We start from the raw sequence: 27,347 nt of genomic DNA, 5'->3' as shown, positions 1-27,347 counted from the left end.
CCTCTGTAGATGGTAAGTCTTGAGCAATGGTAACATAAGAGTGTGGAAGGCCTTGTACAATGTGTGACTACTGAAAGCCACTCTAGTTGACCTGGGAGCTGTAGAGTATCCTTGCTCTCCAGCTTGCTGAGGGAGTTCCATCTTCATAAAATTAATATTCTAGAATACAAGTTTATGTTAATGTCCTGAATTCGTTAGTTAAATTGATATCCACTCTATTGTACCAATAAAGCTGCCCACTCTAAACCACATCAGACCCTGTTTATGTTAGTTTTGCCAGTGGAGCTATATTGGCTTACGCTGTTGGCAAGGGCTAGCTGCAGCTAATGTAACACTGCCAGTGCAAACCCCTGAGAGAGGACCTGGCTATGTTGACAGACAGCTTCTGTTGGTGGATCTTCACATATCTGGGGGAGCTGAGCTAAGTCTGGTGGCAGGACTTCTCTTGCATCTGTGTAAGGCACCTGGCTCTGGTAGTGCTGCTGCCAAAATGAAAGTGCAAGAGGTTCTGTAATATACAAACAAACACTTAATCTAGTATAGTCATAGAGTACAAAAATGGTTCTAAACACCCTGTAAGGTTGCACAGGACAACTGCAATTTGTGTTTCTTTAGCACAGTAAATGTGTCATCTTTGGGATAGCAAAATGTCACTTAAACATTTGTTCCCTGGCTTTAGCCACCTGGACCAGGGGTGTCAAATTAAAATTGGTCTACCTTGCAGGTACCATAATTCTTCACCAGGATCTCTTAGTTGGTTTACACTTTGTGACACCTTTTTGACATGCTAACAGCCATTTTCATTGCATCTATTTTTAAATTTGTGGACGTGTTTTTAACACACAAGGTATGAACAAGCTTCTGGCTAGCACAAAACTGATTTATCCTCATAAAAAAGAGGAAAAATTGCTTTTGTTCTCAAATGGAAAATGAGCAGAATATAAAATGATTTCAAAACACAAAAATCTTTTACACATGCCAATATATCACGAAGTGGTAGTCTTGCTCTCAGCACCTGGCACCTCTTTGCAGCATCTGGCTTGTCAGTGTTTGTTTGTAGTGATTCTGAGGCCAATTTCAGGATGATGTTCAGGTGCTTGTGACTGTCACTGAGTCCCTCATCACCTGATAAGATTGGTAAACCCATATGTGCTTGCAAACACACATTGCTGGATAGTTTCTCCCCTGCCCCCCCCCCCCCCCCCCCCCCCCCCCAAGGTATCAGTAACACTTGCGAATCATCACTGCTGAGAACTTGTCCTTCTGCGCAGTGTCATACTGAAGAAGAGTGCGTTCCATTTTCAGCTCTGCTTGTGAGGGGCATCCTCCACAGGGGCAGAGAACAGGGAAAAGTCTGAATTCTGCTTCATGGATTTGAATTTGTCTTGGAATTTGTAGCCAAGATCAATAGTCGTTATCACATGCGTTCTCTAAATGCTCTACCTTCAGTTCCAATGCCACTAACCTATGGGGAAATGTGTTACATTATACTGTAAGCTGTTTGAAACAAAGCTGTCAGTTTGGGAAAGAGACCTGCAAAGTATTGTGATACTTAGTCACAGCCTGGTTTCAGCCCGATTTCTCATGTTCAACCATATTTGGTGCCCTATTATGTCTACCAAGAAGTTGGGGTCCTGTACCCATATTTCCATCTTGCAGATTAGCCAAGGGTTTAATCTTTTCAACTCAAATACTTCACTCATGTTGCAGTTTGAAGTGTTTTAAGACAGCTCCATGAGTCAGCCAGGGCACTTCAGCACAATACAGCAATCCATGCTGAAAGCTACCACCTTCTAAGAGCCAGCTGAACTGCTGACGGTTGAAAGCTTTGGCTTTTACTGTGTTTTATCACAGCCTTCACCACATGGTCCATGCCCAGAGTTTTGGCATGGAGAGCATCCTGATGCAGAATCCATTGAAAAATGCAGAGCTTGTAGGCTACATCAGCACTTTGCTCTTGAGTTTTGCCACAAATCCTGCCTGCCTTTCCATCCACAACATTTGTTGCCCTTTTCCAGTCCACACCCAGTTTATCCAGAGCTGTGCTCACATTGTTGGAAATGTCCTTTCCTGTCATTGTCTTTCTTTGGTGATAGCTCCACAAACTCCTTTCTTCATCTACACACCAAAGGAACATAGCTGCCTATGCAACATCATTCGCATGCACTGTTATCAAGTGCTATTGAAAGAGAAGCAAACGCTAGTCTGGAGTGAACTCTGTAAATTATCTGATGAGTCATACATTCTATTGGCTACTGTGTTTTTTGAAGAGGCTGCCTTTTTAATTTTTTTGGTGGGGAGGGGCAAAAGCTTGCTGCTTCTTCAGGCACATCATGCCTGCAGCTTTTGCCATGCATTTTGAGGACTATAGGAAAGTAGCGCTGGAAACAGCCCACCTCTTAGGGTCATCTAGTCTAGGCCCCACTCAAGGCTGGATCATCCCTGAATAAATTATCTCCAGCAGATGTCTGTTTAACCTGCTTTCTGATTTTCAAGGATGGAGATTCTGCATTTTCTGTAGGTAGCCTGTTTGGTGTTTGACCACCCTTATAGTCTGAAAGCTCTCCCTAATCTCTAGTTTAAATTTCCCTTGCTGCACTTCGAAGCCATTCCTCCCTCTTCTTTCCCTTATGGCCACAGAGAAAAGTCCATCTGCAATTGCCTTTCACATATTTGAAGACTGTTATTCAATCCCAGCTCAGTCTTCTCTTCTCCAAATAACCCTAGCTCTTTCAGCCTTTTCTTAAAAGTCATGTTTCCCAGGCTCCTAATAATTTTTTGGGTATCTGTGCTGCACTCTTTCCAAGCTGTCCACATCCTTCTTGAAATGTGGGGCCCAAAACTGAACATAGGTGAGGCCTTGCCATTGCTGAATAAGGTAGAAGAATCGCTTCCTTTGATTCCGAAGAGACACTCCTGTTGATACAACCCCATATGCTGTTGACTTGTTGGAAAATGGAAAAAAACAAATCCCAAAACCTCACTGTTGGTTCATATTCACTATGTGGTACACTGTGTTCCTTTTCCCCCAATTCCTCTCCCAGGTCCTTCTCTTCAGGACTGCAGGCGAGTCTGTCATTCCCCAGTCTGTATTGGTGCATGCAGTTTTTCTGTCCCAAGCACAGGACTTTGCATTTGTCCTTGTTGAATCTCATTTGATAGACTGGAAAAATGGTCCCAAATTAATCCAGATCATTCTAGATCCTATTGCTGCTCTCTAGAATGCCTGCAACTCCACCCAACTTGGTATCATTCACAAATTTGTCACACGTGGACTCAATCCCATTGTTCAAATCATTGACTTTGAACAGTACTGGACCTAGGACAGACCCCTGGGGAACCACACTTGATAATCTCCAGGTACACGTTGAGCCATTGATGAATACTTGTTGAGCACGATGATGCAACAAGTTGCATATCCACCTTATTTCCTTTCATCTAGCCTGCATTTCCTTAGCTTGTTAATGAGAATGTTGTGGGAGCCTATCAAAAAGTTTGCTAAAGTTGAGGTATATCACATACACCTCTCTTCCCCCCTCCACAGTGCGTGGCACCTTATTGCTAAAGGAGATCAGGTTGGCCAAATGACTACTTTTTGATGAATCCATTCTTGGTGTTCTTGATCACCTTTTTTTCTTCTAGATGCTTCACAGTAGATTACCGGAGGACCTGCTCCATGATCTTTCCAGGTATCAGTGTTAGGCTGACTGGTCTGTATTTTTCGCTCATCTTCCTTCCTTTTCTTAAGGGTGGGTACTATACTTGCCCTTTTCTAATCATTTGGGACCTCACCTGACCTCTAGGGCTGCATACAGCCATACGTGGACATTTGGTTCCCCAGGGACAACTAGCAGTGGTGCACCTTGTTCTGCCAATACTTGTCCTTGTGGAATGCCTATGCTACACAAGCTCTGGCATGTGGCAAGTTACCCTGGGTGTGGTGGGGGGGGGGCTGGGGCTAGCACTGGGCTGGCCCTAGCAGCCTTATCTGGGGTCATGGGGGCTCGCCCAGGCTGCAGCTGCGTTACTTCTGCTGTGGTTGGCAACGGAGCACGTCTCTGGCAGGTCACGCTCCGGCTTTGGGCAGTGCGCTCTGCTGCCACGTGTGCTGCTCTGCTTGTTTTCCAGTAGGTTTTTCTGACCCCTGGATATCCAGGGGTCATAAAACACCCTACGCACTGCTCCCTTGCAGCTCAGAGAACAATTGACCATGCTATATGTAGCACTGCAGACATGTCTGTGGTGCCACATATCACGCGGCCTAGGAGTCCTCAAGGAGAATAGCTAATGACTCTGAGATTATGTTAGTCAGTTCCTTTAGTATGCTAGGGTACATTCTGTCTGGGCCTGCTGACTTAAAAGTAGGCTGTTGGGTCCCTGTCTTACTGCCAACTATGCTGGTCATTTGGCAGCTGCCCCTATTTGTGAAGCAAGTGAAGGCATTAAATATGGTTTCTCTGGTCTTTCTCTTACTTTTGGTAACTGTGTATTGCCCCTTTTTATTGCCTTTTTATGTCCCTTGCCGTCCCTTGCCAGTTGCATTTGAAATTGTGCCTTGAGATTCCTAATTTTCTCTGCATGCCCATGCAAGACTTGTGTATTTTTCCCTAGTACTATGATTCTTCCCTAGTACTAGCCGGCTTGTCTCCTGTTGCACTTTCCCTTCTACCACATCGATATAGCTTGCTTCTGCATCCTTAAATATAGTACAGCCAGCCAGAGTTCTTCAAGAAGTCTCTTTCAGCAAAGTACTTTGAAGAATCATCTATTTCTTCAGAAAGGACAGAGTAGTCTGTTGTTGCTGTGTCACTTGCATGATGCATTTATGTTGTGTTCCTTGGAACAGCCACTGTATGAGAGCTTCCATTTCTTTTAAAATGCACAACGCTCCTTGTCCACGTTCCTTGTCTAAGTTGTGATAGCTGGTGTACAGTTAACTCAAATATATGAGATGTGACATGTGCTTGTTATGCCACAGATGACTAATATTGATAAAATTGGATATGTCTTGTAAATAACAACACCATTACTGTTTCCAAATCCTTTCTATTCCAACTGCTGTGTGTTGCACAGTGTCACCTTACACGCAGAGTGTCAACTCTTCACGCATGCCAGCAGCTTGTCAACAACAACCCTGCGAGCTCTGTCACTTTTGTAGCACTCTTGCTATGTCTTAAAACATTCATGACATTCAAGTGTTTTCCTTTCTGGCCATGTTAGCAAGGCATTGAGAATCGGTGGAGATAAGGAGCAGAGAAATGGAAGGGCTTACAGAGAGGTGAGCCATGTTTGTAACACAAAACAAAAGGAGGAGGAAGGAAGCTGAGAAGGAGAGAAGAAAAGATGAGAGAGAGCAGGCAGGCCTAGGGGGAGATGCCCTGGCCTGAGAACACAGTTGTCTGATTTACAGCACTCGAGGAGAGTGAGGCCACCTTCCAGTTATCTTTGATGTTAAGCTCATGGAAATTGCTGAGAAACCCAAGAGGAAATTTTGAGGAAAAAACAGTGGATCGTATGATCCATCTCCACAGGCTGTATTTGGCCCGCAGGTTGCATATTTGATACCCCTGATCTAGACCATAGCGTAGCACAGAATGGCTCTGAAGATTAGCAAGTGGGGAGAAGGGGTGGATGATATCACGTATCTGTCTTTCCCTTTTGCACGTCCAATCTTCTGTGGATGCACAGAAGTTCCCTTTTACAGCTGCTTTTGTAAATTTAGAATATGACCTTTTCCAGTGGAATTAATTCCTTACTACAGATGTGGTAGCTAGAACCCTTCTGACTTCTAAAATGATGATACTCTTTTGAAATCTAGTCATATTAAAATTAACATGTCCCATGGGGTTTTGCCTTTTTGACACTGCTATTTTTTACACTTTGCTGTGCTAAAGAGCCATGCAGAAAAGGGAGAATTTACTGTGTAGGAGTTACAGTGAAACCGAAATTGAGAGCACTGTATTTGATGGGTAAAAAAACTGAAAAGAGGAGCAGGGTTGTAGGGAAAATTTCGCAAGGGATTATACTAGTGATGGTGGTAGTGGTACTAACAGGTAAAAATCTCCATATAGAAGGTAAGCTTCTGGTCCCTTCAAACTGGCATATTCATTTTTCATTGTATCTTTTTACGTCTACAGTAGAAATATATATTTATTGATGTTTCTTTCTCTCTCTCTCTCCCCCCCCGTCTCCCAAGCCGAATTTTGGTGCCTCTCTGCATATGCTCAAGGTTGAGATTGGAGGTGATGGTCAGTCCACGGGTATGAATGCATGGTTTGCACTTTAAACAGTTTGGTGATGCAATAGATGAAATACTCCTGGTTTAGATGGTACTTGTCTCTAAAATGTCAGTTCACTTGAAGGGCTAATGCTTGCCATGGTGCATATGGGACTCCACCTCAGAAACAAGTCAGTTGTTTAGCAAGGTTCTACTCTCATTGACATTGGAAAATCTGCCATTTTCCTACGAGCTGTGGTATAGATTACAGTTTTCATATTTGCCTGGGAGTCCTGCTTGGGGGATGGGAATGTAAACTTCCAGTTATGACACTACATTTTAGTCTACTTGCAACATAATCTGCCTTAAAATTCCATAAAATATTCTAAGGAATGCCTCACTTCTATTAACAAATGGTGAGAATTGGCCGTTTAAGGAAATGAAACCAGTGTTCAGATTGCCATAATGATTCAAGGGTTATACTTGACCTCATGTAATCTAGGTGTGCAGCATACTTGGACTATTAAAGAGTAGTTTATAAATTTAAACTTGTGGTAGTTGATGTCTGCAGGTTTTATCTGTGGTTGGTTCTTTCGTTCATTGCTGGGTTTCCCATTTTCTCCAAATACCTTCCCTAATTACATCTGCTGCTTTTGCAGCTCTTTTAAGATGTAGATGCAGAATAAAACTGAAGATCAACAGATGTGCATGCTTTTGGGTCCTTTGGGCCCAGGGTTTGCATGCATAATTACTGTAGTGAGTCTCCCAGTGTTTGAAGAAGAGAGTTTGTGCCTGAAAGCTTGCAGTTTTTTTTTCCCCCAACTACTTTAGTTGGTTTAATAAAAGATATCACATTTACCCAAAGAACCTTGCCTGTCTATGTCCTTAGACCAAAATGGCTACAACCAACAACTCTAATGATTGCAGTTGCATGCACAAATAGTTAACCATTTCTGTACATAGCTAGGTGGCATTGTATATACAGTGGTGGTAGTCCATTATGTTTCATTATGTTTCATTTCACAGCTTACAGTTTTGTGAAACCAATGTTATACATGTGAATTCCACAGTCTCCTCTAGGAATGGTAAAATGCCATAGAAATTGTAATGCAAGGTCCTACAGAAAAAGGGAACTCCCTTTGTCTATGAAACAATGTAACTTTAGATAGCTTCTCAGTTTCATAAAAATTCCCCACTCTTTTTTTTTTTTTCCCTTCCCCAATAAGCAAACATGTTTGAAACCTCTGTTGCACTGTTTCAGTTCCAGCATTTCTTATGGTGGTGAAAATGCTTTCTTCCTTTTCCTGGTTCAGTAATGTTAATGCTGTAATTGCTCTGTCAAAGGAATATTGAATATAGACTCAGCTTTTTTTCTGTCCCTCAATATTACTGTGGTAACAGAAGCTACAAGAACAGGTTGGAGTCCCTTTTGGAAGGAGGTGTATGGAAATACTAAACTGACAGTTTACTTAATATGATTACTGTACTGTACCTTATTTTTGACTAATAAGCTAAAAGTGAACAATTGCTAGACCTGCCTGTTCAGTCCGATTAGTTTATTTTACTTCACTCATTCTTTGATGTGGATTGAAAAGTAAGCTGTACTTGCATAATGTAGTGATAAGCAACATGGAAAACGCTGATACGTAAGAGTCTGTCATGGCACAGAGACAAGTTGCTAATTTATTTTCTTTCTCTATCTAGATGGTACTGAACCATCTCACATGCACTATGAAAATGATGAGAACTACTTCCGAGGCTATGAGTGGTGGCTGATGAAAGAAGCTAAAAAGAGGAACCCCAATATTAAATTGATTGGTAACTGCTTTAAGGTTCTGGTTTCTGGATGCTCTGTTTTTAAATGGGATTTAATACTTGATTCTTAATGTGCTTATTAATTTTAATGAAGCAAATTGGCCAGCTTGTCTTGCTCTTCCTGTTGAAGGAACAATATTTCAGCAGTAGATGTAGGACTGTAAACATACCTTAGGCACTGACTTCATATATGGACTTCCTGGGCCAGCTAGTGACTATGCTCAGACTTAATTACCAAACCAAAGCAGCTGGTGTGAGAAGCATGTTAGATAACTAACACAAGAGCTGAGTGTTTGAGCAACAAGTTAAAGTCCTACATTTGTCTAATGTATGTTCCATACTACTCTTTTACAGTTCCCTTGTTACGAGGCAAAGATGTGCCCTTGCAGAGGGTGATGGGGGTTTCTGCTCTGCTCCCTTGCTTACCTTCCCCCCTCACTCCCATTCTTCCTTTAGGGGAATCTTATCACAGACGGCCTTGTGGAAGGGGGACCACTGGGTAGGGTGTCCCTGTTTGGTAGCCAGCTATACCTGCTGTAGTTATCTGGAGCAACAGCATGGACTCTGGTATATGGCTACCCTTGATAGAGGGGCTGTCATGGAGCACCTAGACAGCATTGATTAACCGCGTGGGCTTCTTTTCTCCCCCGCCCCCCCCCCCCCTTTGCCCTACTTCCCCTGGTGCCCCTCATTCTTCATCCTCTGCTAGCACTGTGGGATACTAGGGGAATGATTTAATGTCCCCCTGTAGCAGTGCACCATGTGTATATGCTACTGAGCACTACAGAGAAGTTACTGTTTCATCCAGGTATGCCTTTGAGGAACTTTGCCATTTCATAGTGGCATTGTGGGGGAGGGGGTGAATTACACTTCTGTCCTTTCAACTTTTGTAATAATATAGAGGCTTCTGTAGCATTCCAGATGTAACATCTCACCACAGCCACAGTCATCTTCATATATCTGCTATATTCTCTCAACTACTGACTTTAGGAAATATAACTTGTTCATCTCAAGTTTATAGAAGTGTTGTGAGTGTCTGTTCAGTACAGACTGAGGTACCCTGAGTTCTATGATTTAGACAGTAATGGAACGATACACTGAAGCTGCAGTGAAAAATGCGTTACACAAATGTACGGTGTTATAATTGGTTCTGGCTAAATTTTAGTTTATCTGGGCACCAATTTTTACCGATGCATTGTAGCAGCAAGATGATGATGCCTCTTATGGCATGTGACTTGATTCTTGTGTATAACTCATTCATTTATATACTATGCAGTTTCCAAATTGAGCAGTTTACAGCGCTGCCCAACTGGTGACATGTTACAAAATGAGGCGTATTAATTGCCGATCTAGCCAGAAAAGCCACAAGTTTAAAGTGCATACAAATGTTCTAGATTTCTTTAAATACTAAAGAGCTATGGTTTACTGTTTTAATCCTCTTAAGTGATAAAAAATCCTTTTCCCAAACTATTGCAAAGCAGACTGCCTTTTCTGGTTTTTCCTGTCTGGTTTCTAGATTATTTGCTTCTGTCCATTAACTTCCTACTCCTAACAAATCTAGCTTACCCAACTCTCTCTTCCTTTTTTCACAACCTCCTTTACTATTCTAGTCCCTGGGCCAAAGTTGTCTGTTAAGTACTTTTTGCAATTGAGTGTTGCTTAATGATTTATAAAGTCTGCAAAATTTGAGAGTTATCTTTTGGAGTAAGAACAAACAAATGATCCAACTCTTTGTCTGAAAGGGGAACTGAACCAGAGAATGCAAGGGAAAACAGAGTAGGTTATTCATTTTGGAAGTGCCTCTGAACTGTAGTGTGGATCAGGATTTCATTGGTACTGAGACTTACGTGAACATGAAGTAGAGGGCAGGTCTTTAAAGAGTGCTCAGGAAAACATTTGATATAAGTGTGTATACTGAGCAGAGAGAGGGAACAGGATTGGGATCACTTTGTGCAGTAGCCATCATATGTAATAGTGTCAGAGAAACAGTGTATAGTTTTAGGCAAGAGTGTTCAGGCTTCTGTCAGTACCAGGATGAGGAGATAGCAGGTGAGGGAGATAAAAGGATTTAAAAATAATCACTGAGATGGAGTAGACATTCCCTAGAGGCAGACAGAGAGGTGGAGGAAGAAGGTAAGGGTTTAGATGTGGGCCTCTGGCAGCAGTGGAGGTGGTGGTTGTGGTATGAATAGGATTAAAAGGGAGGGAAGGAGAATGGCCAGATCTATGATAAGGAGGAAGAAGTGGATGTGGAATTTGTTTTTAAGGATAATTGCAGAGGTAAGTGAAGAAGGTAAAGGTGGTGGATTGTGGGGGTGAGATTGGAAGAAGAAAGAGGCAGGGAACATGTAAAATATGATCTGTCACTAACCCTTACTTACTGCTTCTAGACCATCTTGAATATCCAGTTAATTGACTGCTCTTTTCTAATGATCAGTGTTCCTGCATTGAAGCTGTTAGTAATCAAAAACTCAACAAATAGAGGTTTACCCTTGTCCAGCTTAGGTTCCTTGAAATGAGGCAACAATAATATAATAAAACTGTTCAGTGATGTGTTTTTTTTTTTCTTTACTTATGAGAGGTTGTATTACTTTTTTTTTTTTTTGAGGGGGGTTAGCCATAAGGATGGGTGCTGAGCCTCATTATATTTAAATAAGTGCTGTGAGTTTTACTGGACACAACTCTGACCTCAGCCAGTGAGGATAAGATCTATGACAGACAATGAATAACAGTTACAGGTTTCTATAAAACTATAATTATTTTTGCTAAGGTTGTGCTTGGGGTAGTCTCAACTAGTAGTCAGCAAAACTATGCTTTTTTTGTCCAATGGAAGTGCTGTTCTTTGCAGTGGGCATCTGACCCTGTGTCTTTGAACAGCATGTGGGAGAGGGCTTGTTCTTGTTGCATATTGATAAGTACAGAATACACATTTAACTGCTTTTGTTCATTTGTATTCTGTTTTCTCTTTCAGGGTTACCGTGGACATTTCCTGGATGGATAGGGAGGGGTGAGAACTGGCCCTATGATTATCCTGATGTCACTGTTTACTATGTTGTTTCCTGGATCTCGGGTGCAAAGCAATATCATGATTTGGACATTGATTATATTGGGGTTAGTAGAGCTTAAATCTTGGGTTTATTTGACAGTCTTTTTGTCAAGAGCTCAGGGACCAAGATTTGATTCTGTGTCCCTCTCCACTGCCTCCTATCTCCCATCACTCTTTGGCAGACAGTTAAAAATCCTCCATAATCAGAAACTTGTGCTATTACTCCTGGCTTTTAAGAGAGCATTTATGTGGACTGGCATTGTTTTACTATAGATGATTGCAAAGTTTGTTTTCAGAATTTGAGGGTTTTGGAATCCTATGGAAACTGTATCAAATGACCACTTGACCTTGACTTGTTTCATTTTACATGTTTTATGTGAAGGCCATAGGTTACTTAATCAAAATGCAGTAATTGAGGTGTGAGAATTTGCCAGGCTCAGGTTGTGTGACCTATCTTGCATATTGAGGTGCAGCCATTGCTTGGCAATGGACAACCACATTAGAATACACATCATCACACACTAATGTATCTATATTTATAAAGTATTGTGGAACCATGGAAACTGCACTTATTTTCCAGTTTAAAGAAATATTCTTATTCCTTGGATTAAGATTAGAAGCAGCACCATCTAGAAAACTGCTCTCAGATTGAGATTTCTTAGAAATGCATTTTAGAGGAGGTCTAAAAAATTCCAAGCAAACTGTATCTGCCTGATCTCAGCCCTAGTATATTTCTGTTGAAACTTGTGGGTTTTGCTTCTGATTTATTTCAAATTTCATCTGCTACAGGGATTGAATGCATTTCACTGTTTTATGGCAGGTGTTCCACATTTTAACTAGGAAGATGTGGAAACCAGGTTAACTATAGTTCTCTTACTAGTCCCTGGGCTCCAGTGAGTCTGTAGCATATCTTTCGTGATTGCAGCAGGGTATATATTTGTCTTCTACAAATCTACAGTGCATCTCAAGCCTTCAGTATTCCTGAGTCCTCAAGTTGGTAAATAATGAAGATGCTCTTTGGGCACATCTTACACAAGATGCTAACTGCTCAGTAGCTTAATAATACTGGCCAGTAGTGTGACACAGCATGGACAGTGCTAATATGCTACTGCACAGTATTATTAGGCTACTGTGCTGTAGTGTCACTTAAAACATTCGCTGGCCTTACCGTGCAGTAACTCCAGTTACTGTGTGATTATTTTGTACTTGCTAATACAAGTACTAAATAAATGTGTAATAACCACTGCACAGTAGTGTCTTGCGTAGATGTGCCCTCCTAAGTTTTTAGTTTAGTTTGTATCTTGCTTTTGGAATATTCACCTTGCTAAGAACAGCATGGAGCCTGTGGTTTTCAAAACTTCTGAGAATTATTTGGGTCATGCAGTGTCTAGTTTCTGTACTGAATACCATGCACTATGCAGTGTTTGACCTTTAAAAAGTTTATTATGAATAGTTCTAAGAAAGGAGAAGTTCTGTTTTTGCTGATGATGCGTTTTGTTCTCTTGGCAGTTAATCTCGAATATAGGGAAGTAGCAAAGATTGTGCAGAGTGCCAGTTGGTACTACCCCCTATTTGCCAGACTACCACTTACTTGCTTATAATTTTCTTCCTTTCAGAATTGCAATTTGTATTGCTCATCATTTGTTCCTTAATGTATGATGAATGACAGAAGCTCTTTCCTTCCATATTTTGATGGGTTTCCTGAAGAGACTTCCCATCAAACACTAAATTTTATATCTGCAGTCATAAACCTTTGTAATGATCACCTAGCCATAGTAGACCTCTGGCAATATTTGGTTATTTCTCTTCAGAAGGAAGGAGGTAGGTTTCTCTAGGGAAATAAACGGTTGTTTTGAATTTTTAGTAAAAACTATTCTCTTGAGATACTTGTAACAAAAACAAGTTGGAGCTGTGCACCTTAAACCTGGGGATTAATTAGTGGCTTTGTAATCATGTATAGCAAATCTTTCCTTTCTTGCATTGATGGATTTGTGTGTGTGTTCTAAACTGCTTGTCATACTTGTTTTACAGATCTGGAATGAAAGATCATTTAATAGCAAATATATCAAGGTATGTAATAGCTTTCCCTGCATCTCTTAAGCAATGAAAATGTCACTTATGTTTCAAAAGTCAATTACATATGGCTGTAAAAACGAAGGTGTCTGGGCTGTTGTATGTGGAATAATCAGTCGTTGGAATTGGATTGAGTTAGGGGTCCACTTTTTCAAGTACTTTTGTCTGGTGAATTACCCATCATTGTCTAGAGTGGCTTAAGGCTTGAAGTGCTTAAATGGATATGTTAATTGGCTGAAATTTTAAAATTGTTCTGAACAGAGTAGATTGATTTAAACCAGAAAGCCACAAGCCTGACTTCAAATAATTGATTTTTAGCAACTTTCTCTGTGTGAGTTTTATTTTTATTGGTTGATATAACAATTAAACCCTGTTGATTTACAGCTAAATACAGGTTTTGACAGTAGATTTGGTACATGTATCCTAGGTACAGTGTGTGTAGCTTAACGTATTTGGATTGTTAGAAATCCTACATTTTAGTAGTATGCTATAAAAGGTAAAATATTTCTTATTCACTAGATTAACTTTTTTTTGTTTCTATTTGTATCAAGCTAAGATGGCAACTTGAATTTAATTAAAATGCACAAAACCAACACTTCCAATTATTAAACACAAGTTTAATATTTTAGATACAGAAGTTTTTTATCAAAACATGGTATGCACTTAAAACTACATTTGTTAAGCACTAATTTTACCTGTTATACTATAAAAAGTATGAACTGTGGTTAGTGAATTAAACCAATTTTTTCAGCTCACCTTGGGGAAATTTTTCTCAAAGCCTAGATGAAAGTCATTTGAGCTTATGTTCATACTTGCCTACTTCTCTTTAAAATGAGATGGTCAATTTTTTACCTAGGTCATTTTGAAAAAAATTATGCCTTTTCTTTCAAGTTCTTAGAAGTCAAATCTCATCCTACTCTCCCTTTGTATCCATAGTCTGAAAGAGAAAAGCAAACTTCCTTGCTTTTTCAACTCCAGATCAGTTTCACAGCTTTTGAATGGAGTGGTAGTGATTGGTTCTTTTTTCCAGGAGCCTCCATTATGGACTGCAGAATTGTGAATATTTATTCTTGGAGAGCTGAGCTAACTAGAGCTCAGGTAGAGAAAATAACACAGGAATTTGATACCCTCAAGTGCATAATTCTGATCAAGGAGCACAGGATGGTGCCTGTTGGAGTTAGAAGCCAACAGGTTCCAACACGTGCGATGGCTTTGCTGATCTTTTGCAGCCAGTAGTATAGACCTTGCATCCCTTGCAGGGTCTGGCCCCTAATACATGAACTCTTGTTCCGTTATTTTTAAATCCTGACCTCAAGTTCCTCACCTCCCCCCTTTCCTCCCTCCCCCCTATTCTTTATATAGAAGAAAATCAGGCTTTAATTCCCGTGTGTTTGGTAGAGGCTCATTGAATCAAGATATTTTTTCATATAAATTATTTTAGTAGATCATGTTAAATTTATACCTTGACACATGCTGCATTTAAATTCAAATTTCATTCTAAAATGGCTTATTTTTAAAAAGGAAAGCTTATTTGAAGTGGATGTTTTTCATTTTAATTAAAAAAAGCTGATTGGCTTTTATCTGCCCTGGTTCTAAAGTTGGATTGGGCAGCCTTAACTGCCTCCTGTTTAAGTTAACACATGGAACTCTTATCCCTAATAGAAAATTTGATAGATGCTATTGGGGTCCTTCACTTTGATTGTATTTCTGCCTTCCTCCATGCCTCTGGCTGAAGGGCCTATAGTTTAATAGACACATGGCACTGTTAAAAAAAATCTAGCTGCTAATTGGTACTAATCTGGCAGTTCAGTAGAACATTTTCCACTAGGAATGAAAATATTTGTTTCTTATTTCCATAGAACTTAAAAACTCCTGTTATGTGTTTGATTAGATTCTTAGTAGAGTACAGGCCATGTGTCTCTTTCTGTTTGTATTGGTTGAACTGGAAGTTTCTGTGTAAACTTCCAGATTTTTCACAGTCAAACTTCCCCCACCCCCAATAATTGGTAATTAAAGCAAATGACTTACTCTGTTCTTGACATGGTAATTCCAAACCAAGAAATTGCACTACTGACAGAAGATGGGCACTGAGGCATCTAACATTTGAGTAGAAATTTTAAGTTTAGGAGTCTCTTACATTATAATTCTACTCTTTTTGTTGCTCCATATTAATCCATATGAAATAAAATTTTAAAAAAAGAATTATTTTTAATCCTAGATTACTTCTGTTTATGAAATTCAAAAGGGATTGGATCCCAAATTACATTACTCTGTTTTAGTTATTGAATAATCTAAGCATTGCTTGCCAGTTTGAAGTTGTTTGCAGAATTACATTGGAATTGAGGCAGGCCATTAGTTCTGGTGCTAATTCAGTGCTTTCTAAATTCACTTGTAGAAATGAACCATTGATCAGATAAAGTAATATGGGAAACAGTGTTTGGGATTCCTTTTTGATATTATTATTTTCCCCCCTTCCCCCTCCACACCACTTTAATACTATGTCTGGAAAAACTTGTCTGTTTTTCAAATCAGCACTCTTTCTTTCAGCACATCCATGTTCACTTGATCATTACATGGAAAATTTCCTTTTCCACTAATGTCTATCCTTTAGTTGTCATAATGACTTTGATTCTGAAGAAAGAATTTAGACTTCAGCAGTTAAAGGCTCTATTCAGTAATACATGCTTGCCATCTCTGAGGTGGTTTGACTGGCAATTTGAATGGACTTCCATTTATTTGGATATCCCTGTGTTTTGCAATGTGTGAGTTCAGAGTGAACTGAAAGTCTTTTATTTAAATGAGCCTGAGCTTGCACGCACTAACAAGAGAAACCTGTTTAAGCTGCCTCTCAAATATAGGAACTAGCTACTTTTTCATGAATCGTAGTTAGCAAGGAATTTTCTGTCTGTGCTATGGAAAACTAAGGAGGTACCTTTGGATTCAGTTTATAAGCCAGGTTAAAAAAGGAGCTGAGTTGAATTTGGGTAGTTATGTGCTTATTTTGAAGAGGACAACCCATGCAAACCCACCTGTTTGGATCTCTGGGTCCATAGGTACCACAGTTTTCGCCAGGCTATTTATTTATGCACCCATTCTTCTGATATAATACCGGATGGTACCATTTCTGGCCATCTAAGGTGAGCAACTTGGTGTTGCATATTGCAGTGTCCTGCTTAAGCCCCATTTTGGATATGTGCATAATAATATTCCTTGAGACCATCTCTTAGCTTAGCTCTATCCACTTTTAATGATAATATATGCTATGCTAGAAATAAAGGCATGTAACAGAAAATAAAGCTGGTACCTGACAGCCAACAGTGGATTTTCAATTTGTTCCCTTTTTGGTGATTGATTGGAAGGACAATTTGAATTTAGACCATCCTAGAGAGGCATTTCTAAGCAGAACAGCTTTTAAATTTAATTACAGTATAATATTGTCCTCATTCTAAAGGTATTCTTGGTATTGTACATGCAGTTTGAAGGAAGTGCAAACTCCTGTTTGCTCATGGACCGAGTCCTGCATACTACTATCTTGGGGCTTTTTCATCCTCTTCAAAGAGGCTTACTTTGAATCATTGACCTGGAAGAAGAATGAGTGCAAACAGTGATGGTGATACTAACGTTATATTCTTAAACTATCATTTAAAATGGAAAACTAATGAGTTTTTGAGTCAGGATTAGGCTTCTCAATAAGTTACCAAACTCCCAGAACTATGTATTTTTTTTTTTGTTGTTGAATAGAGTTCTTAATGTTAATTAAATTGCTATACTAATTATCCGTAATGCCTCCTGATTGTGTTCATTTGGTTGATAAATAATTTCTGTTCAACTTGTTCGCTGTTCATTCTCTCCCCTTGTACTATGTGGTGATGTACCTGTTTGCCAAAGCACGTAATAGTGCTATTTGCAGTCAGCCATTACAAAAATACTTATTCATGAATGTTCATTGTTATCGCTGGTATCTGCCACTTGTAATAAGAGAACTTGCACGTTTATTAGAGTAAGTGTTAACATTTTTGTGATCCTGCTAAATACGTTTCAGAAGGCAAAAATGGTAGTGGTCCGCCCTCCTACCTTAGGCCATGTACTATGCTAATTGAAGCACTCTGGGCACCTCTACACAAGACGCTAAATGTGTAGTAGACTAGTTCTACTGTTCATTAATGCATCAGAGCAAAAGCCGTGCTAATACTCAGTAGAATTAGTCTGCTGCTCACTTAGCCCCACCAGGAGATTGTGCCCTGGCACTACTGTGCAGTACTGTTATTACAGACTTAATGTGCTGTAGTAACAGCACATTTAATGCATGTGTAGATGTGTCCAATAAGTGCCTTTGAAGTGCTTCAAGCAGCAAGGATGCAGATCTTCAGCAGTGAAGAATTGTTTAAAAATAATCTGTGACAGAAGAGGAACATCTTTGAAGTGCTTCATTTCCTGAAAGTCTGTACTGTCCAGTGGTCTTCTAAAATGCTCTGTTCCCAACCCATCCCCTTATTGGGGTGGAGTGGGGGTGTGTGATAGGACAGGATGGATGATCAGTGAGAATTAGCCTGAGCATTTAGCTGTTCTTGGGAATGGCTGGAGGCTACCATCTTGACATGTAGCATCTTGCAAACCTCCAATGCTAGAAGTGGAACCTCTGTACTAATTGTAAGATAAGATTCCTAGCACTTTTTCTAACCCCAGAAGCATGTGAGAAATACATTTAAACTTACAATATTATACATGGAGCAATTATCTGAAGTCGGTGTTCCTTCTGCTCTCTGCATAGTTACAAAAGAAGTTTGGCTTTATATGTGGTAAAGAGTTTGTTTGGTGGTTTTTTTTTTTTAAAGCATCCTATACCATTAAAATGTTTGTGGGTGTCTGTGTAACCCATGTCATATTCATGATACAGTGGTCTGGTACAGTGTAAACACTTGTTTGACTGAGGTTAGAGCAACATGTCTAATGCCATTGTAGTATTGGCAAATATGAATAATACTATTTTACTGGAGTCAGGTTGATAAAATCCTCTGTATTACTATGCTCATGTATTCAAAACTTTTTTATGAGTGGGGAAGTGGTTTATTTGTTCTTTGTTAAGGCATATGCTTGGTTTAAAAAAAAAAAAAAATCCTGATTTGAAAAACAATTTTTTGATTTGAAGAAGCCTAAATTCCTGGCATAAAATTTCTTGAATTCAAATGCTAAATGTGTGTACCTCCCCTCTTCCCCCCCCCCACTCTGTTTTTAAAAAGTTTCTATCCTTAGGAAAAAATTAAATTTTACAATCTAATTTTTTATATAGATACTTGGATTCCTTTTTGAGAACTACATTGGTCAGTACACACAGCCTACAGGAAAAGTTTTTATTTTATATAAATATAGTCTTCTTAGAACAATGTGTATAAAACCCTCGTGAATAAAATATGATTTTACCCTCTGAAAATATGTAATTGAAAATAACTAGTCACCTTGGTACCATTCTTAAGCCTGTGAGGAAACCGGTGACTAGAAAGACGTTTCGATATTTTTTTTATGGCAGAACACCTGACTCTTCATTCCTCGTTAAGACGGAAAATAAACACATTTTACCCACTCGCTTTTGTATTTTTGCCTATTATAACACTGGATAGGGTATGAGGCTGAGCATTTTGATGTAGAACTATTTGGTGTTTAGAACTACTTGATGGTTTTTAGAATATGAAGTGAATTGGTTAATGACACTTTATTAATTCCATAGAAAAGGAAAAGCCAGATTGTTAGGAAGGTTAACTTTGGTATTACGAGCAGGAAGTTATTCAGTAGTTTGGTGTTTCTCAACCAGGCAGCTGTGGCACTCTGGGGTGCTTTGAGAAACTTGCCTGACACCCTGCAGTACACCTGAAATGCTAGTACTGTTAGGTGTGCAAACATGATTTAACCCTGGGATTTAAAATAAGAATGCATAGTGTTAAGAACATTCTGACCTGTTGGGGTCTTTCTGAGTATTTTGCAATAGAATAATTGCTCTACTGTTTTTCTATAGTCAAAAAAAACAAGTGAGAATATTTTCCAAGGTGTGCCTTGAGTCTAAAAAAGGTCAAGGACTACTGCTATAGCAATATGCTTCTGTCTTTTGAAGAAGGCAACTTGTTCTGGAAGGCAAATTTCATTTTGAAATAAGCTTTTAAAAACTTCCCTGAAAGATGGAAACAAAAGATGGAAATCTTTGCTTTTGTTCCCTTCTCCATCAGGAGAGGAAAATCACGTAAACATCAAATAGATATATTTAACCAAAGTAACTTTTTAAACGAAAAACAATTTTTGATGAAAATATGCCAAAATATTTTGGTCTTCTCTCATTCCAACTGCTGCATGATTCGCTTTTCTTGCTGTTGCACTCTTGATATTTTTTTATACTTTAGATCTAGTTTCCTGGCAGTTGCTAGCATTCTGAGACCTTGGACCACTTTATACTTTGTTTTAATATGAAGTCCCCCCCCAAATGTTGCAGTTTATTCTTGGTAAGGAGGAAGAAGCAGAAATTACTGTTACTACAATTCCACTTTATTTACACTTCAAATTACCTCAAGATTATTGGAAGAGAATACTTCACTAATTCTTCTAAACTAATTTTCTGATGACCAGATGAAGTATTCATCTAAAATAGATATGTTTGCAAACCTATGATGCAGCCACTCCAATGTACATGAGAGAGGAGGGTGGTTGGTAGTTCATGGTCCTAAGCCATCTTTATGCTCCTGAGTCTAATCCACACTTTCATTTAGGGAACCAGAGTGAGGCTGTGCAGGTGTTGATCTATGGCAATAGAGCCACCCTCTCATGCCACTCCAGACAGGGTCCTCGGTTTCATTATTTATAGCTTAGCTAAAGTTTTTAGGAGAAACGAAGAACTCAATCCTTTGGCAAAAGTATGTGAAGGTTTGGAAGATATTTGAATGGTTTGCTAATGTTTTAAGGTTTGCAAACACCAAGGAGCACCTACATAAAGAATCCTTCACTTGCAACAAGTTATAAGTGATTGGGAATAAATCTAGGAAGATGGAGAGAAATACTAATTGATAAGTCTTCTCTTTGGAATAGTTTATTGAAGGAACTTCTCAGAATCCTGATTCCCTAGGACATGAACAAAACACTAGAAAACAGCGTGTAGGGAATAATTTTGCATCTGCAGGGGGACTGACTGTGACAAATCTCTAGTGACCCATTTCCTTTGGGAGTTTCCTGCTCTCTCATACCCAAGAGAGTATTTTATTTTCTGACTACTGATATCGCCAAGTCCTCTTTTTAGATGAAACCAAATTCCCACTAAGCCAATATATTCATTGGACAAAGCATAGGCATGCGTGTGGGTTTATGTATGTGTCAGTAATACTGGAAACCATGAGGAAGCTTTTATGAGTGGACACATCTGATTATGCAGTAGTTTTCTGAATATTGAAGGTAAATGTTCTGTGTTTAAAACGAATGCTTGTGAGAATCTGTAACGCTACTGATCTTCACTTTCTCCCTGCTTAACAGCAAAAACCCTGTTTGATTCATCTGGCTCAGAAGGCAAATAGTCCCATTTTAATTGTTTTTAAATTTTATATTTAAACATATAAATCTGGTTGAAAGCTGTACTTTAAGTGTATTATCTGTTACTAAGGTGCTTCGCCATACTTTGGACAGAGTGGGCTTAAAGAACATTGGCATCATCGCTGCGGATGGAAATTGGAACATTTCAAGGGCCATGCTAGTTGATCCCTATCTTAATGATGCTGTTCAGATAGTAGGGTAAGTGTGGGAGCAGAGTGGAACAATGTTATACAGAACACTTCACTTCTATAGATTAGCCTTTACCTTTTGGTTTTAAAAAAAAAACTGAATAAGAAAAAGTGAGTTACTCTAGGTTAACCAGAGTCAAACTTGGTATTCTAGCACTACAATCATTGCTGACTACTATTCCCTCTTCCACTGTTTTTTTCAGTCCAACATTTTAGTCAGGGTCACTATTAAAAACGATCATTTATTTTGAGTCTAAAATTCAAGAACTGGCTTTGGTTAGCTGTCCCCCAACCCCCCATAAAGTTAGGACAACCCCCCAATTTGCCATGCATCCTAAAAGTTGGAGAAGCTTCTAAATCTGAACATGGTATTTGGAAATGAGTTTAAACTGAGTTTGGACTTTTACCCTTGGTTCGCTCAGCCTTGCAACGTTTTTGGTTATCTCTTCACAAAAAACCCTGAACCCCCTTTTAAGCCACTCGTCCTCTTCCAAAGCATTCCTTAAGCCTTGATTCTGTTGGTAGTTTGATGCCATTCCTCTGTCGTTACTTTCTTGGGACACTTTGCTTGCTCAAACCTCAAGACCTATAGTGTATGCCCAGTGTAAATGAACTGACAATGTCTGTTTGCTTAATCCTTTGTCACTTTTTTGCTGTTCACACCTGGGTCTCTCCCATTCTCACTTCTGATTGTCTCTTCCTGATCTCTGCTTTATTAAGCTTCTTGTTGAAAAGTGTGTGTGTTCGGTCTGTAGTGTGCCATTCTAAGATTTGAGAGAGCTTTTTCTTAATTCTCAATCTCCTGATTTGGTACAGGAGTTAGAATTTTTAAAAGGCTTCTCTTTAAAATGAAGAAAATAGTGAGGGTTGGGAAGAAAATCTTACTCTATATGTGTGGTAGGCAGGGAAGCATCTGATGTTAAATGTGAATATTTTCTCTTGGACAGCAAGTCTTCTGAAGAGAAGCATCTCAAAGCTATATGTGTTGAGTAAGCCTTTCTTGCTTTCATTTAACACTAATAATCTGCGTAGATGATCAAGAAGTAACCCCATTACACCAACTTCACTATCAGCTTCATAACACTTCTTTTGTTTAGTTGTGGAATTTCAAGATTTAAATTAACTTGACAGTTTTTGAGAAATGTTTTATTGCTTCTATTAAGTACAAGTTTTTACACTGGTGATGTGAAGTGCTTGTTTTTTGCCTCCTTTCTATCTTCTTGCTCAGTGTTGATTCTGAGGCCTACTGTGTTTTGTTTATAGATTTTAATAGTCCAGAAGTAGTAGCATGTTCATTACCATCTGGTATTCTGGTCTTCAAACTTCCAGCTTCAGTGCATTTTCAGTTACCATTTACATCTATTCCTGTATCTAGTTTCTTGCCACATTTGCTTCTTGTCCAGAATCCTTTTTTATTTATTTATTTATTTATTTATTTATTTTTTAAATGCTTCCTTTTTCTTTCCTGTCCGTAAAGTTTTTATTCATGGCTCAGTCAACTGTCCTCATTTTTTATCTAGTGTCGTCCTCTGATTGGCCCTCTTGCAAAGTCCCCTTTCCTTTCTGGCTGTCTGTTGAAATGGAACCATGGGGTGCAAACATTTGTTTTATGAACAGTCATAGGAGTTACTGAAGATGGCCGATTTGGTTTTGGCTTTGAAATGTATTAAGTAATTAGCCTTTCCCGTGCTGTGTTGATTTGCCCTTTGTATCATTGTCACTGTCGTCTTTTGCCTTTGTGACCAGTGTCTTGTCTTGCCGGACCGTACATAACTCCACTCTGGCTGTGGGGCATCTCTAAACTTATTTCCAGATCCACTACATATCATCTTCCCTTGCCCAGTCCACACTTGGTGTAAGAAGCTGAAGTATATCTGTAGTGGGCAATTTGAAGATTTCCCCACCTCCCCCACGTTGGTGCTTTGCGGTTCAGCATTTTAGAGTTGTTCTTGAAGAGCTGTCACAGAGCATTCTTTCAGCTAAACATAGTGATTTTCTTAGAGCATGTAAGTGCAGAATCACTGTCTCTCCATCTGAGCAGCTCATACTGAGCTGTCCAACAAAACAGCATACAAACTCCTAGAAAATGTCATTCAGCTTTTTTTTTTTTCTATTGGATGGTTTAACATTAATCCTTACAAGCTGCACCAAAATGAAGTGTAGAATTCAGCTAAATAGTAAGTATAATAAATCTTGTATTTAGGGAGGCACAACTGATTTTATTCCATTTGGATAAGTGCATTTTCACTACTGTCTCCCATCTTTTTTTTTTTTTCTTCCAAGTGTCCATCTATTTTTTGCCTGAGTGTTTGTAAACTCTGACTTTTGTATGCCTCTAGACTGTCTGGGTCCTGCTTTGAAACCCAGTGTCATGTGTTTAGGGTACACAGTTTTGTTTGCCTTGCTTAACGGGGCAAACATACTAGGCAGAAGCTTTTCTTGCAGCATTATGTGCTAATTTTACTGTTAGAAACCTCAGCTCTTCCAAAAAGAGAAATTTTATAGAAAGGAAAAATGATTAGCTTTCAAGAATGCTTTAAAGTAGTGGCGCTCAGTGTTTCAGCCCCATGGGCCAGATGAGTGGCCCAGAGCCTATCTGCAGGCCAGACTAGAGCCTGGGACCTGGCACCACCCCTTCCCTGCTCTGCGCGTGAGGATTGGGCCCGGGGGGGAAGTGTCTGGCACTGCCCTCTCCCAGCCCTTGACACTGAGCTGGGGCCCTGGGTCCTGGTACTGGCCCTTTGCATCAGGATTGGGTGCCAGATCTAGCATGTAGGGCCTCAGGCTCCCCATAGATCTGGAGACTTGGCAGGCTGGGGAGTGGTGCCACTGCTCTCCTGTCACCAAATTTTTGGACCCACGGGGAGCCCCATGGCCTAGATGACATGGTCCTGCAGGCCAGAGGTTGAACACCTGTCTCTCGAAAGCAGTGTGAATATGTGGTGCTTCTCTTATCAAATTTTGATTTTTTTTTTTTTTTTTTTTTTTTAAATAAAAATTGTCTTTAAAAAAACCAAGAAGTTTGTTTCTGGGGAAAAATATTAAAGCTTGAAGCCCTATTGAAGGAAATGGTCACAGAATTGGGCTGTTGAAACCAGATCATCATCTGTCCTCTAATCTAATACTTGTTATCCATTAATAATAGTATGGTGTGTTGTCAGTAAGGAGGATGGGGTTGTTCAAGGAGTTTTCTATCATCAAACCTGGATTTTATGCACTCATAACGACAGTCTGACTAGTCATTCAATGGGTATATTTTGTAATGTAGTTGGAACTGTTTTTTTCTGGTTTACCCATGATCAGATAGAGAGAGCTTTTTCTTTTCAACTAGAAGAAGTACACAGAAAGGTCATGTAAGATGGAGAAGAGCATGGAGACCTCTTATAAAAGAAGATTAAAGCAGTTTAGCTTGTTTTGTTCAGCAAACCTGATATTGAGAGGTGAGATTCCTCCATTAGAAGTATATTCATAGGATGAATATTAAGGAGAAGAGCTTTTTTTAGGTTGGGAAAGCAGTGTTGGCACAAGATCAAATCATTACAAACTGGCTACAAATAAATTTAGATTGGAAGAAGATCTCTAGCTGTTCCCAGGCAGGGTAGTAATGTTCAGCAATAGTGTTCCAAGCAGAGTGGTAAGGGCAAAGAACCTGAATCTCTTCTAGGCTGAATTGGAAAAGCCTGTACAAGAAATGGTATGCTTGTACAGAAACTTGTGGTTTGGCAGTTGTCTTGATTATGTGGAATTGTGTGTCTTGTTGATGTTTCTAGTGTTGTGTTGTAGCTGTAGATGAGGCTTTGAAGTGGTGATTCTGGGAGTTCCTTGGGTAAATGGTTGCTAGTGAACTCATGGGACTGGACTTCATGGCCCAGGTTTGGGTTTGGCTGCCTGTGGGGTGGATCTGGCCCTAGGACCATTGGATTGAGACTTTTGGATGTGGAGGTTGGGCAGCATTTGGCAATGGAGACAAGCACGTGCTGTGGGTTCTCTCCCTGTTCTGCCTTTGACTTGTAGGTTCTTATTCAAGCCCACAACTGGAAAAGGTTGCCTGCCCCTGGTCCAGATCATTCCTTTCAGTGTTATGTTTGTAATTCATGTCTAGTTTGAAGATCAGGTCCAGCTAATCATCATCTTTCATCCTGTGAGATAGGAAAGTATTGTTTTTACTGTCTTTTTCCAGCTACAAGGTATTTAAATGGCTTGTCCAAGACCAGACTAGGTTAGTGGCACAGTTGAGATTGGAAACTGGAAATTTTTGCCATCTATTTTGAACTGTTCTTTCTTGAACTTTTTAAAACTGAAATAGCTAGCTGATTAGCACAAGAACAGTCTCTACTTTTAGTAAGGTTGTATATTCAGATATTATTCTATCCTTCTGCATATTGGCCTTGTAATGCTCAAAGTAATAACTTTTTGTAAATGGCTGATCTGCAAATAGGTTATGTCATGATGTATAGCGTGCTTTGTCCTTGTTTAACTTTACATGGACTCTGTGTGAGATCAAGAACAATGTTTTTTGTTTTCCCTCCCTTGTATCCAATAGTTTAGGATTTGATGCATTGGTAGAACATCTTGCTCTTAAGACACTTTCTTTTTGGTATTATTGTTTAAGTACATCACACTCTTGGTATAACTCTTGTTCTTTGTCTCGGTTTAACAGGAAGAAGGAGAATATGAATATGGTGTGTTGTGGTACATGTATGAGTTTTTAAAGTCCAGTTAGTAACAAAGGAAAAATTGCTTTCTGTTGTTACTTATAATGCTGATAATTTAAAAAAAATATTTCTCCTTTTCCCCTTCTACTTTTTTCCTTTCTCTCTTTCTAAAGCTCTTAAGATACACCTTGGATAAACATGATCTACAGCATGTGAGGATCATAGCCAGCGATAGACTGTGGGAACCAATTTCCATTGCCATGCTGTTTGACTCTGAGCTCCATAGAGTGGTCGATATTATAGGGTAGGGCATTTCATTTTTTTTTTTTTTTTCATTAAGATGCTTTCTTGGTGGCTAGCTCTGATCTTTATTATGTTTTTTCATATAAAATCTTGGAGTGGTTTGTTGAGAGGCTTGGCTTTCTTAAACTGTCTGACATTAAATGGGGAGGGTTTTTTTTGGTTTGGTTAATGCAGCCTTTTCAAGTCAGTTATTAGTTTTAGCAAAGTCTGGTAGAGGGAGGTAATTGCCCGCATCAATGAAATACACTGGTTCTGTACACACTTTCAAATAATCTGGGAGAATTCTCCCAGGTTTGTTCTTCTGGTTGAAAAACTTACCCAGAGTTATGTGTACAGACACATTTGTCTGCTGAGGCCCTGATAAGTGGAGAGCTCACAGTGCTGACACTGTGCACACATCTCTGGAGGCTTCTTTAGTCTTCTGGTGACTGATGGCAGCAGTGAATAGAGCAGCCCTTACTGGCTGACCCAGACTGCCTATGGTTAATCTATATTTCCCTGCAGAACAAAGTGGGGCCTCTGAAGGGGACGTGTTGTGCTTCCTGCAAGCAACACAGTCTCCATGAGGAGTGGGGAAGCGATGCTGAAGGACTTTGTTCTCTTCTGACGGAAGTGCCATATTCATTTGCTCTCCCAAGAGAAACTTGCCTGGGAATGATTTGTAACCCTAGTTATTCCCTGGTTTTTCTCCTAGAGTGGCTCTTCTTACTCTGGGAGACAAAGTCTGAACATCAGTATATTCATGGTTTGTTCTGGGAGAGCAGCAACTTACTGTTAAGAGACTCTAAGGTTAAACATTTGCCTTGACTGTAAGTCAGACTCCTTTGGTTGCCTTGACTGTTTTGGACTGCTGGAGTAGGTGCACAAAAAGAACTTCAGCTCTAGCCTTGCAGACATTCTGCTACTTATAGTTTCCATACAGGGCTGCCCTGATAAAAACTGTTTTAGTGTTTGAAGTGAATTTAAATCCTGTGGCTAGTTATAATTCAGCAAAGTGGTGCCTGATTTTAAATCAACTTGCTGATTCTCAGTACTAATTTTGTTAAGTAAGTGAAGTTTATTTGGGTAGAATCTGATAAAAGCCCATGAAACTGCCTGACTTGATTTTCTTAGTACTAGATTAAATTGGATGCTTGTGTGCTTTTCACAGAAGCAGTAATCTAAATTTCAAGTTTTGAATATAGCCTTGTAATATCTGATACTTATCTAATTACTGATGCTTTTAACTCTTCTCCTCTTAGCTTGGCTTATTGGGATCTTCCAGTTTGCATACTTTATTCATGTTTGAGGCCTGCATTTGTATGTAGTATTGAGAGGCAGGTGAATCTGCTGAAGTACATCTGTGGGAGGAAGAGTTCCCTCTGTATCCCTATATATAACTCTTAAGCAAACTCATTTTAGAGAAGGAAAAAAAACCCCTTAAATTGTGAGAGAGAGAGAAGAAGGAAATCTAGAAAGTTTTTTTGCGAATGGAGACTTGATGGTGA

At 39.5% G+C, this 27,347-nt stretch overlaps 1 protein-coding gene across 3 annotated transcripts in view; it reads left to right on the top strand.

Moving 5' to 3' along the window:
• Positions 1 to 27,347, top strand: part of GALC (galactosylceramidase) — a 71,306-nt gene that overhangs the window by 2,782 nt on the left and 41,177 nt on the right. For 2 of the 3 annotated variants that reach the window (XR_002088470.2, XM_014596399.3), the window contains exons 3-7: positions 6,197 to 6,260; positions 7,922 to 8,035; positions 11,004 to 11,143; positions 13,110 to 13,148; positions 25,731 to 25,861. Coding sequence is in view for 2 of the 3 variants with exons in the window: in XM_014596399.3 (XP_014451885.2) it covers positions 6,197 to 6,260; positions 7,922 to 8,035; positions 11,004 to 11,143; positions 13,110 to 13,148; positions 25,731 to 25,861 (488 nt within the window). In the remaining variant the exon portion in view is untranslated. Of the gene's footprint in view, positions 1 to 6,196; positions 6,261 to 7,921; positions 8,036 to 11,003; positions 11,144 to 13,109; positions 13,149 to 20,784; positions 20,913 to 25,730; positions 25,862 to 27,347 lie in introns of all 3 variants that reach the window. The other variant, XM_019481690.2, reaches the window with a different exon arrangement.

The sequence above is a fragment of the Alligator mississippiensis genome, chromosome 2, assembly GCF_030867095.1.
Source record: "Alligator mississippiensis isolate rAllMis1 chromosome 2, rAllMis1, whole genome shotgun sequence".
NCBI lineage: Eukaryota > Metazoa > Chordata > Crocodylia > Alligatoridae > Alligator > Alligator mississippiensis.
This window is presented reverse-complemented; position numbering and strand designations above follow the sequence as displayed.